At 41.2% G+C, this 19,105-nt stretch overlaps 1 protein-coding gene across 1 annotated transcript; it reads left to right on the top strand.

Moving 5' to 3' along the window:
• The first annotated feature begins 351 nt into the window (after positions 1-351).
• Vdac3 (voltage dependent anion channel 3) lies at positions 352-18,543 on the top strand. Its single transcript, XM_051169488.1, has 9 exons — positions 352-395; positions 4,925-4,993; positions 6,597-6,646; positions 11,162-11,314; positions 12,778-12,830; positions 14,682-14,909; positions 16,825-16,975; positions 17,605-17,662; positions 18,029-18,543. Exons 2-9 carry the CDS (start codon positions 4,927-4,929, stop codon positions 18,118-18,120), a joined length of 852 nt encoding a protein of 283 aa, XP_051025445.1. The 5' UTR covers positions 352-395; positions 4,925-4,926; the 3' UTR covers positions 18,121-18,543.
• The last annotated feature ends 562 nt before the right edge of the window (positions 18,544-19,105 follow it).

Genomic DNA, 19,105 nt, shown 5'->3' with positions numbered 1-19,105 from the left:
TCCTCCCCTGGCGCCATGCCCGCGCCCCCTTTCAAAGGCAACAGAAGCCGGTGGCCTGCCGCGTTCTCGCGAGAGCCTGCGCCTCGGGGCAGAGCCCAGGTCTTCAAAGGCCTTTCTGCCCATTTCCTCAACCCCCGCCGGTCACCCGCCTGCCGGGGCCTCCTGCGCACGCGCTCGCGGAGCCGGACAGTTGGCCTAGGCGTCCCCCGCAGTCCGGGTCTGAGGCGCGGCGCCGCGCGCGCGCGCGCACTCGCGCTCTGCGGGGGAGTGGGGGGGGACGACGGGCGCGCAGGCGCGGCGGAGAGCGAGGTCGCGCAGGCGCAGACGGCGTTGGTTCGAGAAGACCTTCAGCGTTGCCTTGGTGGAGCGGGGACGGGCCCACCCTCGGGTTGTAGGTGAGACGGCGGCTGCCACGGGCCCGGGTGGGCGGAGGGCCGGCGGGCCTGAGGAGCGGAGGCCGCGGAGGAGGAGCGGAGGGGGCGCCGGCCTAGGGCGAGGCGAGGCGGGGAGACCCCGCTGTCCGGTCCTTGCTGGCCGCCCGAGGGCTGGAGTCGCCGCCCTGGGCCGCGACCTTCCGCTGTGCCCTGCGTGCGCACTGGCGTTCTGCCCGGGGCCAGGCTGGAAGGAGGGCGGTTTCTAGAGAGTACGAGTTCTGGAACCCCAAACCTACACCCCACCCTGCCCGCACCTCCCTCTCGGACGTGTCCAGCATCTGTCAGGCGTGTCTTGCACTCCTGACGGCCCGAGGGAGGATTCTGTTCATGCATCTTACAAAGCAGGATCAGGGAACAAAAGAGAAGCTGGGTTACCTAGTTGGTGCCTTTTGTTTTCCTCTCCGGGTCTGATGCAGCCTTGGGCCATGGTGCATTATCTGCTTTGACGCGCTGATAGAATTGTGAGGTTGTAGCTTTACTCTCGAGGAACCATGGGGTCTGTGTTTTCTCGATTTTTGCTTGATCATACCAGCAATGCATTTCCCATCAGAATCCTGGGCCTGAATAAAGGACAGTTTCGGCATAGGCGACTTCACTTAGCCAAGTGACTCAAAACGCTAAAAGCTTGTGATTAGCCCTTAGTACATTTTAGCCATTTTAGCCATTTTAGTGTATTTTCTCCGTGCTCGGTGTGAAAACCTAAAACTTTAAACATTTCTCTCTGAATATGTAGGACTTGTGTCTCTGTACCTCCTTCCTAGAATTATAACAAATCATTTACATTACTACTGGGGTTGTCAAATCGCCCTGTTAGTGGAACATCGGTACCACTCATTTGCCTGGACTCTAACGTTTCCTTTTGGTTGCTGCCTTTAATAGAATCCATGGCCTTATCTATGCAAGACAAGTGATTTTCCCATATGCCACTCCATTTTCTCTTTATAATTTTTGGGTGTATGTGGACTTGTTTATGTGGTGTATGTGGTACATTTTTGTGTGCACATATGTGTGCATGTGGAATCCAGTGGTTGATGTTGGGTATCTTTTATAATTGCCTTCTGTTTTTTGAGGAAGAGTCTTCTCACTGAACAACTCGGAGCTCATCTGGGATCCTCCTGTTTCTGCCGTGTGTGTTCTGGGGATTCATACTCATTTCCTCTTGTTGTGTGACAGACACTTTGCCAATTGAGCAGTCTCCTCTGCCCTGACTTTGTTATTTTTTTTAATTTATTTTTATTTTTTGGTATGCTCTTTCTTCTTAGCTTTCTATCATAGTGTGTGTATTTGACAGGTACAGATAGTAAGTGAATTCCCAGTTAGGAAACGAGTCATGCTGGATATGGTGGCACACAACTATCATGCCTCCCAACTTTGCGGAAGCAGAGGCAGGACTATCATAAGTTGAGGGACCAGCCTTGCCTACATCTCAAGTTTGAGGCCAGCCTACGCAATACTAAGGCCCTTTTTTATTTATAGGCAAAAGCCTAGCAGAAATTCAGATTAAGAGTTGGACTGAGACCACATGCCGTGGTGTACACTTGTAATTTCAGCACTCGGGAGGCAGAGGCAGGTGGATCTCTGTGAGTTCGAGGCCAGCCTGGTCTACAAAGTGAGTCCAGGACAGCTAAGGCTACACAGAGAGAACCTGTCTTGAAAAATAAACAACAACGCCACATAGTTGGGCTGAGTATAGAAACGTAGGCTGTTTATTTAAATAGCTTGCAAAGTGTCCAAAGTTGAGGCATAGTGTTTGTAACTTGCGGATATGTTCAGCCTGTTGACCTTGTGACACACCTTCATCCACAGAATTCATGCTCAACAACTTTGTCATGCTCAAGGACCATGAAGTCACGTTACAGACATAACAAAAACAAAAAGAGCTTGTTCGTTTTGTCTTTTGCTTTTGGATACAGGTTCTTACCGTGTAGCATAACTGACTGGCTTCAGACTAGTAGATTGTATCTGCCTCTGCCTTCTGAGTGCTGGGGTTGAAGTCACCATGCCCAGCCTATGTTTTATTTATTTTTAATCCACTTATATATATTTTGTGTGTGTGCTTGTGCTTGTGCATGCTTTTGCTTCTGCCAATGTGTGATGGTCAGAGGCTGACTTGGGGAAGTTGGTTTTATCCACCATGTGTGTTCTGGCATCAGAGTCAGGTGGTGAGTACCTTCACTGGGTGAGCCATCTTACCAACCTCAAATTAGAGAGTTAGTGTATTTGTAAGTATGCCAGCAATAAGCATGCCACTGTCTGTCTGTGGAGGTCAGAGAACAACTTATGGGAATTAGTTCTCTCCTTCCACCATGTGGGTTTGAGGGACAGACCTCAGTTCGTGAGTCTTGGCAGTTAGTACCTTAAGTCCACCTCATCAGCTCGAAATCTCATGTTTTCTTAAGTTGACTTTTTTTTTTGTAGGTAGTGGGGCCCCCCACCCCCCAGGTAGGAATGCTAGAAGCTGACTGGTACTCTGGAATTTTCTGGTATCATAAAATCCCGCTAATGGAATTATTTGAGGTAGTTCTGTGATTGATTGGCCTTGGCTTTTGAGTCTCTAACAGGGAGACAGCAGAAACTGCTACCTTCTGCTGGGCAGAGGTCTGGGGGAGGATGTATTCACTGAGAATTCAGATTGAGGGTCTTACTGGCTTTTTAAATAAGCTGGGGGAATAACAAGTAGGCAAGATACAAGGTCAAAGCACCTTGGGTGTTCAAAGGTTTTCATTTCAAAGTTCACACCTATAAGATGGATTCTATTCTATTTCTGGTTAGTGGTATACTAATAGTATTTTTTAAAAAGCTTTGGGAAAGACCATATTCTGGAAGTGTATACTTCATTTAGTAGTTTTTGAACATATTTTTATTTATTATATTTTGTGTTTGTATGTATGCAAGCTGTGTAGAGCCAGAAGAGACAGAGTTCCTAGAGTTGGGGTTACAGGTGGTTCTGGTTGCCTGACATGTGCTCTTAATGCTGAGTCACCACTTCAGCCTTAGTAGGTGATTTTTCTTTGTCTTTTGAGATAAGATCTTGTAGCTCTGACTGACCTTGGATTTGAAGTCCTGTTCTTGTCTTTTGAGACACCTGGTTCAGTCTCTTTAAGCTTTTTATTTTATTTTTAATTTTTATTTTGAGATAGAGGTCTCCCCGTATTGCTCTGATTGGCTTAGGACTGTCTATGTAGACAAGGCTGGCCTTCCTCTGCTTACTGATTGCAGAGAGTAAAGGCATGTACCACCACACTCAGCTTCAAAGCATTTAAAATTGAATTTTACTTCTTAATTTTTTTATAATTTTATGTATATGGGTGTTTTGCCTGCGTGCATATCTGTGTACACATGCCTGCAGTGTATGTAGGGGCCAGAAAAGGGCATCATACTCCCTGGACCTGGAGTTCACATGTGAGATGCCATGTGGATGAGCAGCCAGTGCTCTCTAACTGTTGAGCTCTCTCTCCAGTCTCAGTGAAGCTTTTTCCCCCCCTGCTATGGCTGTAGTATGGGATTTAACCTGGCCTTTTGAGTGCTAGGCAAATGGTCTAATACTACTGATGTTACCAATTCTCTTTAAAATTTTTTTATTTGTGTCTTTGAGTCAGTATCACTAAGTTGTCCAGGCCAGCTTTGAACTCACTCTGTGGTCCAGGATGGGCCTACACCTGAGATCCTCCTGCCTCCTAAGTAGCTGGGATTGCAGGCTTGAACCATCAGGTCTTATTTTAGGGACTGAATTTCAAAGTAGCAAAATACTAAAACCCTGAAGGTTTTTAATGCCCCTTCCTTCCCCCTCTTGAGACAGGGTTTCTGTAAGCTGCTGAGAGAGACTGGCCTTGAACTTGTTACTCTTCTGCTTCCGCAGCTGGGCTGACATGCACTGCCTTGCGTTCTTTTCTGTGCAGTGTGGTATTCAGATTGAATCCCACCAGCCCTCACACTTCAACCCTGAGGAGTTACTTGCATGTTTTTGCAATTCCTTAAAATTTCCCCTTGTGGTCTGGGGAATAGCTCAGTTGGTAAAGTTCACAATCCTAAGGATCTGAGTTTGATCTCCAGACCCCATTTGGAAAGGCCACGCATAGCAGTGTGTGCCTGTAATCCCAGCCTTGAGGAGGTGGGAACAGGCAGAAGAATCTCGGGGCTCAGTGAAAGACCCTGTCTCAAAAACATGGTGGTGAATGGCACCCGAGGAATAAGACACGTGCATGTGTGCCTGCACAAATGTGTATCTACCACACATACATGCATAAAAAAATAAAGCTTAACAAATCCTGTGAGAGACTCTTGTCTTTGAAATGTACTTAAAGTGATAAACTCTGGCACGCATGAGAAAACTCTTACTATCTAGTTTTAGAAGCAGAATTCCAACTTTGAGTCTTGATTATGTTAGGGCATGAGCATTAGTGATGCAAAGGAAGAGGAAGTCTTAGGCTGAAAGCGTGGAGCGTAGGAGTAAACACACTAAATGGTTAATCTTTTGTATTCTTTTTAAGATATGTGTAGCACACCAACTTACTGCGACCTAGGAAAGGCTGCCAAGGATGTCTTTAACAAAGGGTATGGTAAGTATGCAATGGTCAATTTTATGTTGGGTCAAAGTTAGTGATAAATTCTGAGGATTCAGTTGCATGTTTTTACAGATCCTTAAAATTTTTGCTTTGTAGGCTGGGGAATAGCTCAGTTGGTAAAGTGTGTAAGATACTCATTCTGTTAGTAAAATAAGGGTAAGTGACCATTACTCTACATCTCAAATTTTAAGGGCTGTTAGTAGCCTCTTATCTTTAATCTTTAGGCTCCTTTACAGACATTAAAGCAGTTATTATACATACACATATGCATAAATATTTAATATTACCTGTAATATGAAGTAGCATCCACCTATAATATTTATGCCTCATTTTACTAGTTCCGAGTATGATTAAAGTGCTTACCTCTCTCTGTATAATGCTTCCCCTCCTCCCCTTAAGACAGGGTCTCTGTGTAGCCCTGGCTGGCCTGGGACTTGCTATGTAGACCAGGTTGGCCTGGAATGCAGAGATCCACTTGCCTCCACCTCCTCCTGAGTGCTGGGATTAAAGGTGTGTGCTACCATTCCCAGGCAATGTAGTGCTTTTTAATATACCAATTTTTAATGAACGTGGCAATGTCTTTATTGGTTTGTTTGTTTTCAAGACAGGGTTTCTCTATGTAGCCTTGGGTGTTCTGGAGCTTGCTCTGTAGACCAGGCTGGCCTTGAACTCACAGAGATCTGCCTGCCTCTGCCTCCTGAGTGCTGGGATTAAAGGCATGTGCCACCACCGCCTGGCTAGAATGTTATATTTTCTTTGGTAATAATATCTTTATTACAAGTAGGAAACTTTTTAGGTTTTAAAATGTTTTTAATTTTTCTGTGCTATACACATTGATTTTTTTCTTCTAACATTAATTTTTTAAAGATTTATTTATTATGTATACAGTGCTGTGCCTGCATGTACACTTACAAGCCAGAAGAGGGCATCAGACCACTTTACAGATGGTTGTAAGCCACCATGTGGTTGCTAGGAATTGAACTCAGGACCTCTGGAGGAGCAGTCAGTGCTCTTAACCTTTGAGCCTTCTCTCCAGCCCCATGTTCATTGTATTTTTATCTTGCACACACACACAAACATACATTTACATGTGCACATATATAAATACATACAACAGCGTAGATTTTTGAGTAACTTTGATTTTTAGAATAGTGTTTTTTTTTTTTTTTTTTTTTACATTTTAAAAGTATGAATTTATGGGCTGAAGAGATGGCTCTGTGGTTAAGAGTGCCACCTGTTCTCCCAAAGGTCCTGAGTTCAGATCCCAGCAACGACATGGTGGCTCACAACCATCTGTAATGTGATCTGATGCCCTCTTCTGGCCTGTAGGTATACATGCAGGTAGAACACTATAGACATAATAATAAATCAATAAATTGTAAAAAAAAAAAAAAAAGTATGAGTCTATTCATTTTTAAGACCTTTAGAATTGTACTTCTTTTGTTATAGTTCGGTTTCTTTTTGAATTCTTATCTGATGAGTATACTGTGTATTTCCATATGAGGTGTGTAATGTATTATTTTCATGTTTTTTAAGTTGAAAAAAACTGGAGTGAAAGTTAAATTTTGCATATTACTTTGTTTTTGAATGTTTCTAGGGTTTGGCATGGTCAAAATAGATCTGAGAACCAAGTCTTGTAGTGGAGTGGTGAGTACCTAATATATTTTAATAGGTAAAGCATGTTACCTTAAAGGTTTTTAAATAATTGTTTCCTATTGTATAAAAACAACACACTCTTGACATCACTGCCCACTCTATGGCTTTGCCCTTCTCTGGCTCATTGGGTCTGTGGTGCCAGTAGGCAGCTAGGTTGATTTGACCGTGGGATTGTTTGTTTGTCTTCATAAAAGTATCAGGCGTCTCACTCTTAGATAATACAGAATGACTATTTTTGACTCTTGTCATACTTTCATGAATATGTCTGAGTACTAAAACCTTTACTTTCATTGTAATGATTCATACATGTTTTATTGCTGTCTTACAAAAATAAGTTAATTTTAATCTGTCTTTTTATTATTGATTTGTGCAAAATATAGAAATTAAATTTTTACATAGGTTCATACACAAGATTATTTTGTTTTGTTTTAAAGATTTATTTATTTATTATTTGCATAGTATCCTTCCTGCCTGTGTGCCTGCGTGCCAGAAGAGGGCACCAGATCTCGTTATAGATGGTTATGAGCCACCATGTGGTTGCTGGGAATTGAACTCAGAACTTTTGGAAGAACAGCCTCTCTGAGCCATCTCACCAGCCCTATTTTATGTTTTTTAAAAGTGAATTAATTTCTTTTAATGTGTATGGACATTTGCCTGCATGTATGTCTGTACACCACATGTGTGCCTGGTGCCCAGGAGCCCAAAAGGGGATGTCAGTCACCTTGTGGTTGCTGGCAATCAAACCCTAGTTCTTTGGAAGAGAAGCTTGGGTTTTGTTTTTTGTTTTGTTTTTGTCTATGGCTGGCTTTTTCTGTGTAGCCTTGGCTGTCCCAGAATTCACTTTGTAGACCAGGCTGGCCTTGAACTCACAGAGGTCTGCGTGCCTCTGCCTCCTGAGTGCTAAAATTAACAGTTTGCACCCCCACCACTCACTTCAGTTTTCTGGATGTTTTGTTTTGTGTTGTTGATTTTTTTGTTTGTTTTGTTTCATTTTGAGACAGGGTTTCTCTGTGTAGCCTTGGCTGTCCTGGACTCACTTTGTAGGCCAGGCTGGCCTCGAACTCACAGAGATCCACCTGCCTCTGCCTCCCAAGTGCTGGGAGTAAAGGTTTGCACCACCATGCCTGGCCACTTGTTTTGTGTTTTTTAAAAAGATTTATTTATTTTGTGTATATGAGTATACTATCTTTATGCACACTAGAAGAGGGCAGCAGATCACATTATAAATGGTTGTGAGCCACCATGTGGTTGCTGGGAATTGAACTCAGGACCTCCAGAAGAACAGACAGTGCTCTTAGGCACTGAGCCATCTCTCCAGCCCCTGTTTTATGGTTTTTACTGTTGACATATTTTTCAAAATATCACCAATCACACATTAAATAAATCTCAGCAAATAGATTAACATTTCTTTTCTGGCACTGCATATTGAACCTAGCATCTCATGCATGCAAGGAAAGTACTATTAGCAGTTAATTGCATCCCGAGCCCCCAGCCCTTGTTTCACTTTTTGATTTGAGACAAGGTCTTACTAAGTTGTCAGTGTTGGCTTTGAACATGTCCTGTATCCCAGACCAGCCTTGAACTTTCTATCCTCCTGTCTCAACCTTCTAAGTAATTGGGATTGCAGGCCTGTGCCACTAGGCCTGGTGGGATAACTTTCTTTTCTTTTTCTTTTTCTCTTTCTTTCTTTCTTTCTTTTTTTCTGCTACTGGGTACACAGGGCCCTGTGCATGCTAGACAAGCTCTACTTTGACTCTCACCCAGGTGAACTTTTAATTCACCTTATTTTCTGATTTATTTTTACAGGCTCCGTCTTTAGCTGGTGCTTACTTATTCAAACCCATGCAAGTTTTATTTATGAATATAATTGTTTAATTAGAAGGATGAAAGGTGTGTGCAATTCGTATGGTATTTTGCATTGTATTCTGCACAGCTCTGGTTTGTCCCCTTCACTCTGTCCCTGGATTTTTATGTCATAAATTAGTATATGTATGACCTGCCTTACTAAGGAGGCTATTGTGTATATGGTTCTGTTGCAGTAGGAAAACTGTACATATTTTAGAATTTTCAGAAGTTACAGTTGTGTGGAAAAGTCAACTATACCTTTCTCTCCCTTCCATGCTGCTGTGGTGGCTATGTGCATTCAGATGGTGAGGAAAAAGCCTTTTGTGTGCTGATTCTTGTCTATTATTTCAGGATAAATTTCATCCTTTGTTGTGCATTTCTCAGGTTCTACTTTACAGGGGCCTTTTGTTGCTTACTAGCATTAAATATATAGCTGAAGATACTGTTTTCATGTTGTAAGTGGATTTTATACTTACTTGACTTAATTGTCAAATTAGACCCAAATTGAAGCACTATCTGGACTTGAGCGTCTAACAGTTGTAGCTTCTCTTTGAATTGATGTATCTGGACTTCAGATTCTTGATAATATTGAGCCTTAAGAGATAGAAGGAAGATATGGGACAACACCAAAACATTTACATTTGCTGTATTTGTCATTTTTGAAAAGTAAATGTAGAAGCTACAGTATTGGACAGTTAGATTTATTATTAAAAGCAAACAGTACCAAAAAGAGAAAGAAGCAAAACTCAAAAAAATAAGGCTGGGCATGGTGGCGCATGCTTTTAATTCTAGCACTCTCGAGGCCGAGGCAGGTGGATCTCTCTGAGTTCGAGGCCAGCCTGGTCTCCAAAGTGAGTTCAGGACAGCCTGGACTACAAGAGAAACTCTGCCTTGAAAAACAAAAACAAAACAAAACAAAACAAAAGAGCAGTTTTCATATTAAGGAACTAACCTGAGCTGTTAAACATGGCTGTATTCTTTTTCTTAAGGCCTTGGCCTAAGTAGACAGCATGATTTTCATTTTGGAAGCTTTCTGTGTGGTGTTAATAAGCAGACCGTAGCTTCCCAGTGCTTTTACCTGTCTAGAACTCGAGTTAGGGCGAAAGGAGGATTCATGTTGCAGTCAGTGAAACTGCAGGAAGGGCAGCCTTCCACTGCTGCCGCCAGAGCTCAGAAGTGTTCCTTGAAAACAGGCTCGGGCAGGAAGCTTCTTGCTTGACTGCCAGAGATTGTCAGTGACAGGTATTGACTGTTTGCGTCTTCCTAGAGGAAGGTCTTTTCCTAATTGTTTATTCTTATATGATGGAAAGGACACTTAAGTTGGAAGAAAAATACACTTAGGACATTCATAGCGATTATTTGGTACTTTACAGGATAGGCCAGATAGAGAAGGAGTAAAGAGGACAGTTTAAATTCTGTTTTATTGTAAAAATGGGTAGCTAATTTTGATGTTTTTTGAAAATATTTAAGGTAAAAGTTTTGCAGATAGTTTTGTGACTGAAGCATTCATGTTTCACAGCAATACACTTTATTGCTATGTCAGTATATACCCGAAAATGATCACATTTATGTTAAATGCATTTTTTCACAATATCTTTTCTTTTGTAGTGCTGGGATGGAACCCAGGGCCTTGAGCACACCAGGCAAACACTTTACCATTAAGCTACTTTACAAGCCCATAAAAAAATAAAAAATAAAAATAAAAATAAAAAACAGTAGTTGTAGCTGGAGTTAAAAGTACTTGCTGTACTTGCAGAGGACCCAGGTTTGGTTCCTAGCACCCACATGCAGTTTACAACTGCCTGTAACTCTAGTTCCTGTGGATCCAGTCCCATTTTGGTCTTAGGGTACCATGCATATATACAGTGCACATACATACACACATAAATATAGTCACTCATACATATACATAAAAATAAATAAATGATAGATAAAGCAATAGGCCAAAGGTACAGTTCAGTGATAGAGATGTGAGCAGGGCCTTCGGTTCCATCCCCACCTCCACCCCACAGTACCATTCTCCACATTTCCCCTACCCCCAGTCACAAGGTACTAAGCTAAATACAAAGTGTGGGAGGTAGTATTTATAGATTTTAATCTCCTCTAAATTTACTGTCAGACAAATACAGAAAATTGATAGTCATCTTAGGCCATGAAAGTAAAATTCTTCAAAATTCAGTATTTTTGCCTTTTTAATAAAGGCATACATACGTACATATATGTGTATGTACGTGTGTGTGTATATGCATATATATGCTAATCTAAGCTGGGTATGGTGGTACATACCTGTAATCCCAGCACTCTGGGAGGCAGAGTCAGGTAGATCTCTGTGAGTTCAAGGCTGGCCTGGTCTACAAAGTGAGTCCAGGACAGACAAGACTATATGGAGAAACCCTGTCTCAACCTCCCCCGCCCCAATTAAAAGGCCCATTAAAAAAAAAGAGAATAAAAAAAGTAATAAATACCAATAAGAAGGGAGGAGTAATGGGAAGTTCTAACCCTGGTTAAAGACAGGAAAAAGGAGGAGGAATGTTGTTGAAGGGTAGGTTTGTGGTAAAAAGTAAACTGTGTTGGTTTCTGATGCTTTGAACACCATTTTCTGAAATGAATGGTTTCTGTTTAGTGATCATTTTAAAATAATTATTTTTTCTTGTTTACCAGGAATTTTCTACTTCAGGTCATGCATATACTGACACAGGGAAAGCATCAGGCAACCTAGAGACCAAATACAAGGTCTGTAACTATGGGCTCACCTTCACCCAAAAGTGGAATACAGACAATACTCTCGGGACAGAAATCTCTTGGGAGAATAAGGTAAGAAAAAGCACTAGAAGTTATTTGTAGGTTTAGTAACTCTTTCACATCAAGTAATGAACATAATTGGGACTGGAGAGATGACTGCTCTGTTAAGAGCACATATGCACTTACAGAAGACCTGGGTTCAAGTCCGCGCCTTACCTGGTGCCTCAGGACCACCTATAACTCCAGCTCCAGGGCATCTAATACCTCTGGACCCCACCAGCACCTGTTCTCATGTGTATGTACGTCTACACAAGCACACACAAATACACATGAATAATAAAAGTAAATCTTTAACACATTGAACAAACTCCAAATATAATTGAGTAGGATTCTAAAATATCTTTTATCATGTTTTCTCTGTGTGGCCTTTTTATTTATTTTTTCCATGTGTCTTAAAATTTCTACAAAACCACACTGCATCTTTGTTGTGATTAGTTAATTGTATTGCACAGTTGATCCTTTCCTGAGTAGAACAGACTTTCTTTGGTAATTTAGTTTACTTTTGTTCTATTTGCAAAATTAGCTGCACAGAAGTGTTCCTATATTTTTAAATTTTTTTTAGGAGAAAATCAATCAGTTATTTTTTTTGTCAGACACCCACTGTGTACAGGGCACAATGTTTTTCTTTTGGAGACTGGATCTCTTGTAGTCTAGACTGGCTTCAAACTTTCCTTGTAGCTGAAGTTGACCTTGAACTCCCTCCCAATTTTTCTGCCTTAAAGTGCAGGACTTTCAAGAGTGTGCCACCCATGCTCAACTGAGTTTTCAAGATATATCCGTGCATATTAGCACATACAGAGAGGCTCAGCTAAAGACATTGGCTTTGCTAAGGGTCAGGTCATCTTAGAGCTATTTCAAGAGAATGAGATGGTTTTGTTACATTGGAGTGGTTATTTTCCAATAGTAATTTAGGTTGTTTAATGTATTAGGATTTGTCCTGTATATTTTAATGTTTTACAACTTTTTGAGATGGGTCCTCATTGTGTCTCTCAGGCTGGATACAAACTTTTGAACTTAAGGTTTTGTGCCCCAGCCTCCTGGCAGCTTGGATTATAGAGTCATGCCACCACAGCCAGTTTAATGTATATTTTGATGATAGACTATGAGGAAGGTTGCTGGGTTTGAGGGGAGGAGAGTTAAGGGGGTGGAAAAAGATGGAAAGTAAAAGCCAGGAGTGGTGTGTGCGCCTTCAATCCCAGCATTGGGGTGGGATGTGGTGTGGGGGAGGCAGGGCTAACGTGATCCACGAGGGAGTTCCAGGACAGCCAGGGCTACACAGAGAAACCTTGTCTTGGAAAAAAGAAGAAGAAGAAGAAAAAAAAAAAGATGGGGGAAGTAATTTATTATATAATTTACTGTCTGGCTTTCTTTAATGACTTCATTATTAAAGAGGAAATGGGAGGAAACTTTAGAATTGGCTTTTTGAGTTAAAGAATTGAAAATTAATTGTTAATTCATAAATTTTTGTTTTACAGTTGGCTGAAGGCTTGAAACTGACTCTTGATACCATATTTGTACCAAACACAGGGTAATTATATAAACCTGTTTGTTTTTTCTGTTGGGTTTATTTGTTTGTTTTTCCTATAGGAGCAGGGAGAAACTGGGAGGTTGTTTTAGTAATGCTAGAATACTTATGTGTCTTAGTTTAAAGGAAGAGTTCCTTAAGGCAGCATAACATTTCCAGTAAAAAAAAAATTTAAACAGAGGCCATCTATCTAGCTTAGGAATTACAAGGGCCTGAGCCCATAGTTCTGTCTATTCTAAAGACTGGCGGGGGGGCTGGAGAGATGGCTCAGAGGTTAAGAGCACTGGCTCTTCTCCAAGAGGTCCTAAGTTCAATTCCCAGCGACCACATGGTGGTTCACAACTATCTATAATGAGATCTGGTACCGTCTTCCGGGCTGCTGGCTCACACACAGGCAGAATATTGTATAAATAATAAATAAATAAAAACTTTAAAAATATTAACTTTAAAAAAAAAAAAAAAAAAAAAAAAAATGGGGCTGGAGAGATGGCTCAGAGGTTAAGAGCACTGACTGCTCTTCCAGAGGTCCTGAGTTCAATTCCCAGCAACCACATGGGGGCTCACAGCCATCTATAATGTGATCTGATGCCTTCTTCTGACTTGGAGGTGTACATGCAGGCAGAGCACTGTATGCATAATAATAAATAAACATTTAAAAAAAAAAAAAAAAAAAAAAAGACTGGCGGGTATGGCAAGAATATTACCTGCTCCTTGTGAGGGACTAGGATGAACGATTGTGCTGCCATTCCAGTTCCTGAGCCTCAGAAGTCCTCTAGGCTTAACAATGGATCTGTCCTTCCTCACACATGCTTTAGTGGTTTTTAGAACAAATATTCTCTTAAAAGACTTGGTAAGGCAGAACTAATTCTGAGTATTCAACATTGTTATTAAAAGTATATTCCAGCCGGATGGGTTGCCACACGACTTTAATCCCACCCAGCATTCTGGAGACACAGGCAAGCAGATCTTTGTGAGTTCCAGGACGGCCAGGGCTACACAATGAGACCTTGTCTAAAACAAGTAACAAAAAGTGTGTTTCTACTAATAGGTTAATAATGTGTTTTGATGTTACTTTTGTAGCACTTGAAAATATTTGAAGCTAGTTTATTTCTCATGTATCTATATGTGTATATACATACTACACAGAGAGAGAGACAGAGACAGACAGAGACAGAGACAGACAGAGAGGAGAGAGAAAGGAGAGAAGGATCTTCAGGTTATTAATTGGTACTGAAAATATCCTACTTACAGACTTTGCATTTTTGACAAAATTGTGTGTATCTGTGGGGTAATATGTAGTATTTGAATATGTGTATACATTATTTAATCAGATAGGGTAAGTGTATCTTTCTCCTCAAACATTTATCATTTCTTTGAGTTGGAAGCAAATGTAAAACTCCTGCAGGGTTTGAAGTTTATAGGACTTTATGTATAGTAACCCTGCTATGCAACAGAACTCAAAACAGTCTCCTATCTTATTGTAAGTATATCTGTTGACTTACTCATGCCTTTATGAAGTTAATAATAAAACACTTTATTTTTTATAATGGCATATACATTTCTTGCTGTGTTTTTTGTTTGAGCAGAGTTTTTCTGTGTGGCCCTGGCTCTCCTAGAACTCAGAGAGATCCACCTGCCCCTAGCTCCCAGGTGCTGGGATTAAAGGCATATACCACTATACCCATTAGCATATAGTTTAATACTACCAGAGTTGTATTTGTAAAGCTAAGCCATTTGTAACATTTTTACCATCTATCATCTACCAAAACAGTCATTGCCTTTGGCGAGGGTCTTTATACAGTGCTTGTAACAGTAGATTCACGTTGTTTTTATTGTATTGTTTGTTTTTTACAGAAAGAAGAGTGGGAAATTAAAGGCCTCCTATAAACGGGATTGTTTTAGTCTTGGCAGTAATGTTGATATAGATTTTTCTGGACCGACCATCTATGGCTGGGCTGTGTTGGCCTTTGAAGGTTGGCTTGCTGGCTATCAGATGAGTTTTGACACAGCCAAATCCAAACTGTCTCAGAATAATTTTGCTCTTGGTTACAAGGCTGCAGACTTCCAACTGCATACTCATGTGTGAGTGTTTATGATTTATTCCATCTTGAGTGCCAGTGCAATCCCCCTGAAAGGTAGTTGTTAAGATGGTAAGCACTTGAGAGTAATATTGCTTGGTGGATACCAGTCCTGCGGTATGCTCTTATAGTCAGCAGTGATGCATTGTCAGGAAGTGCACGTACTGAGTGCAGTCGGCTATGCTGCTGTTAGTTCCTGGGTCAGCTCTTACTCCAGACTTTGGGATATTTAGCAGCTCACGGCACGCATAGTTCACTGTTATATTGAGTTTATTTTCACTGTGTCTGGAAGGAGATGTTTGGAACACTATGAACAATCACCAAATAATTTGAGTGTCCTGGAACTTTTCTGCATGGAGATTTTCATATATCTGGTCAGAATCTAGTTGCTACCTCTGTTGCATTTAGAAATAGGATGTAACTGGCTTTAGCTACTTTGTTGGTTCCTCTTTTTCCCACCCTTTACTTTATTCCCCCAGTTTCATCCCCTGTCACTAGAGAGGAGAGAAAGAAGGGTGGGGGAGGGAAGCTGAATCTAATTTCTTCTTGTTTCTTCTTTGCTTGTAGCTGGTCTTTGCTACTTTGGGGTTCTTCTTTATTTCCCTGTCTGGTTTCAGCCCCTATCTCTAGATAGAAGAGAAAGGATAGAGAGGAGAGGTTTTTGAGCCTAATTTCTTCTTGTTTCTAACAAACCGCAACCAACCTTGCTGAAGGATCAACTATCACCTCTTCCCCCAAATGGGACTATAGCATCTGAAAAGTTCCCAGAATTCCAAAGGTTACACATTCACAGAAAATATTTGCAGCTGGCAAAACCATGTCTCTGCTAGAGCACAAGGCAGTTATAATAAGCTGCTGTGGACAGTCCAAAGCAGCACTTAGAATTAAAATGAAAACCGATTCTTACCATATTTTTGTGTTTTTAAAGAAACCAAACTTCCAGAATTCTCACTACAGTAGGGATCTCAAAGTAATCATGGATGTTTCAGTGTTGGCTGAATCGGCCTCAACTTCTTATAATATATTTAGTTTTTAATGTTTAAGATCTCATATAGATCAGGCTGGCCTCAAACTTACTATATAACCTTGGCTGACATTTAACTTCTGATCCTCTTGCCTGTACCTTCCAGTCCTGGATTATAGGCAGGAGTGAGCTGTGTGCTTCTGAGGTATTGCTTTTCACTGGATAGTCTAATACAGATAGTGGTACTGAAACACTCCTATTAGGAAACCGACAATGGTCTTCAAAGAGCCATGGGTTTATATCTGGAGCAGTGCCCCTGGGTATTGTATGGGAACTGTTGCTTACTCTGTGAGTGTATAGTAAGTAAAAGCCAGTCTTGTCTTTATTCCTATGTTTTTTCCTGTCTTTCCAAAGAGAGGACCTAGATCCTATAAAGACTTACAGGTTTCTAAATTCTGTGAAAGATATGATATATAGGTTATATATTTACCTGAGGTGTCTGCCTTTAAGCTTAGTTGAATTTTGTCTTAAGAAATCTGTATTATGTAGAAGAGTCAAATAAATTAATCAGGTGCTACTGAGCTTTAATTAGGCTTTTAGGTATTTTGTAGGTTGGTTTTATTTGTTGTTTAATATTCATTTGTGGGGCTGGAGAGATGGCTCAGTGGTTGAGAGCACTGACTGCTCTTCCAAAGGACCTGAGTTCAATTCCCAGCACCCATATGGCAGCTCAAAACTGTCTGTAACTCCAAGATCTGACACCCTCACACAGACACACATGCAGGCAAAACACCAATGCATATAAAATAAAAATAAATTTTAAAAAATACTCATTTGTACTAGAAATTTGGTAGACTCCATAGTTGCACAATAGAATCCATGTTCAGGTTGTTGTAGACTTTGTTTCCATGTCTTACCAGTAAATGACTCACTTTATTTTTACACTGTGAAACAGGAATGACGGTACTGAATTTGGAGGCTCTATCTACCAGAAAGTCAATGAGAAGATTGAAACATCAATAAATCTGGCATGGACAGCTGGCAGCAACAACACGCGTTTTGGCATCGCTACTAAATACAAGCTGGATTGTAGAACTTCCCTATCTGTAAGAGTGTGTTGTCAGAGTGCATCCCAGCTGTAAATGCATGCTATAGTACTGTTACAGTTTGCATGTTCCTTATTCACTTGATGACTTCGTTCATGCAGTGGAAAGGTCATTAAGTCTACAGGGAATGTGGGTTCTAGCCCTAATTTCTCCACTATTGGCTCTTGTCTGACTTTGGCCTCGGTATAGTCTTACTTGTGAATTCTGTATTACCCATGTAGTTGTCGTAACTGTTCTGTGTGGTGAAAACTGATATCCTTACCTGTTTTACAGTCAGTGAGGATCACAGTAAGCAGCGGTGTCAGTATGGCCCAGGTCTAGTGTGATGACGCCTGAGTTGATGTTGTAGTCACGCTCAGGTTGGAAACTGGCATTTTAAAGAACTGAGTACAGGCCAGGCATGGTGCAGCATGCCTTTAATCCCAGCATGTGCGCCACCATACCCAGCATCCTCTTGACTTCTTAAAAGCTTTATCTTATTTATTTTTTTCAGTTTTAATAATTTCACACAGATTAGCCTCAGTGTGCTTTTAGCTTTAGAAACCTTGTGCATGAAGTTGTTTTTGCATTGAGCTCACATGTAGTGAAGCTATTTTCTAACTGCTTCTGTTTTCATCTCTTCATCTTAGGCCAAAGTAAACAATGCCAGTTTAATTGGACTGGGTTATACGCAGACCCTCCGACCAGGTATGTAAAAAGAATTAATTAGTGGATGGTCAAGACAGAAAGTTTCAAAAAGATGAGGATATGGGAACCACTTACAAAGTCACTGGGGGCTAACTCGAGCCATTCTGAAATAACTAATTACACAGAGTGAAATGGAGCAAGTGCTTTTATTGTAAATTTCTCGCAATGGTGTAGTGACTAGCCTTTTCATCCCTCATTGTTCTTCCTCATGCACAGGTCAGCAGACTGCACACCTGTGGCCGTGCAGTGTAGCGGATGCCTGCCCATACTCCACGCCATTGGCTCAGATCTATTCTTTCTAGAAGAATATTTAGTCTGAGTACGATACTGGCTACAGTAATTGTGCTCTTTTTTTTTTCTCCCCAGGAGTCAAACTGACGCTGTCGGCTTTGATAGACGGGAAGAACTTCAATGCGGGCGGTCACAAGGTTGGACTGGGGTTTGAACTGGAAGCTTGATGCAGTTTGAGTAGAGCGTCACTTGTCCCTGGAAATGAAGAGAAATAAACCCACTGTGTTTTGGCCTTAAAATTCTGTGAAATTTCAAAAGTGTGAACTTTATATTCTTCCAAAGAATTGTAATCCTTCCCACACTGAAGTCTAGAGATACAGATCCATCCTACGGGAGGTCCTTGAAGGCATGCCTGGAAATTGCCATGTTTGTGCCACATTTCAGTTGAGTTCTGCAGAGTTAATTTAAGTGTGTTCCTCAGCAACAACATAGAGTCATGTTAAAGGAAGTGATCTGACTCCCGGTTTGTATATCACGACCTGCATGTCCCACTCCACTTTTCCATGACCTTTTGTCATACTAGTCTCGGCTGTAGTGAAATCTTTGGTTTTGCATCAGAGTGAAATAAACCCATCACATTTGGAACATAAGTGTTCATCGATTAATTAGTAGTGGTTGATTTGTTTTCAAAAGTGGGGTTATGTCTAAAGTGGTGTATCTAAAACATGCGTGCCTTTGCATTTTGGTTCTCACTCCATCCCTGAAGGATGAACAGTGGTTTTGTTTTGCTGTGGAGAAACTCAGCTGTTGAGGAACTAGCTTCCTGTTGTATCATGATGAAGTCTCCTGAAGCTGCTGAGGGCATAGTGCATGAAGGGATGGGCAGAGGGCACAGAAATGGGTAGGGTGTTTCTTTGACTTTTCCAGGGCTTCAGGGGGAAAAAAAAGGTTTTCAGAAAAAAAAAAAGTTGTTTTTTAAATACTAGGTGTATAAAACTGAACAAGGGGTTAGGGTTTAGAAAAGACACAGGGAGACAGTACCCACAGGGCTTGTGGACATCATCTCGCTGTGAGCAGAACCCCCTTTAGTACGGAAGTAACACATGCCAGTTCTAACAATTGTAGGCAGCTTAGAATTAGATTAAAAGTAGAAACTGCCATTCTTCGTGACCCTTCCTCCTCCAGTGCTGCAAGTAGCTTGATGTATATGCC

The sequence above is a fragment of the Acomys russatus genome, chromosome 27 (assembly GCF_903995435.1).
Source record: "Acomys russatus chromosome 27, mAcoRus1.1, whole genome shotgun sequence".
NCBI lineage: Eukaryota > Metazoa > Chordata > Mammalia > Rodentia > Muridae > Acomys > Acomys russatus.
The sequence above is the reverse complement of the archived record's forward strand: the minus strand, read 5'-3'. Positions and strand labels throughout refer to the sequence as shown.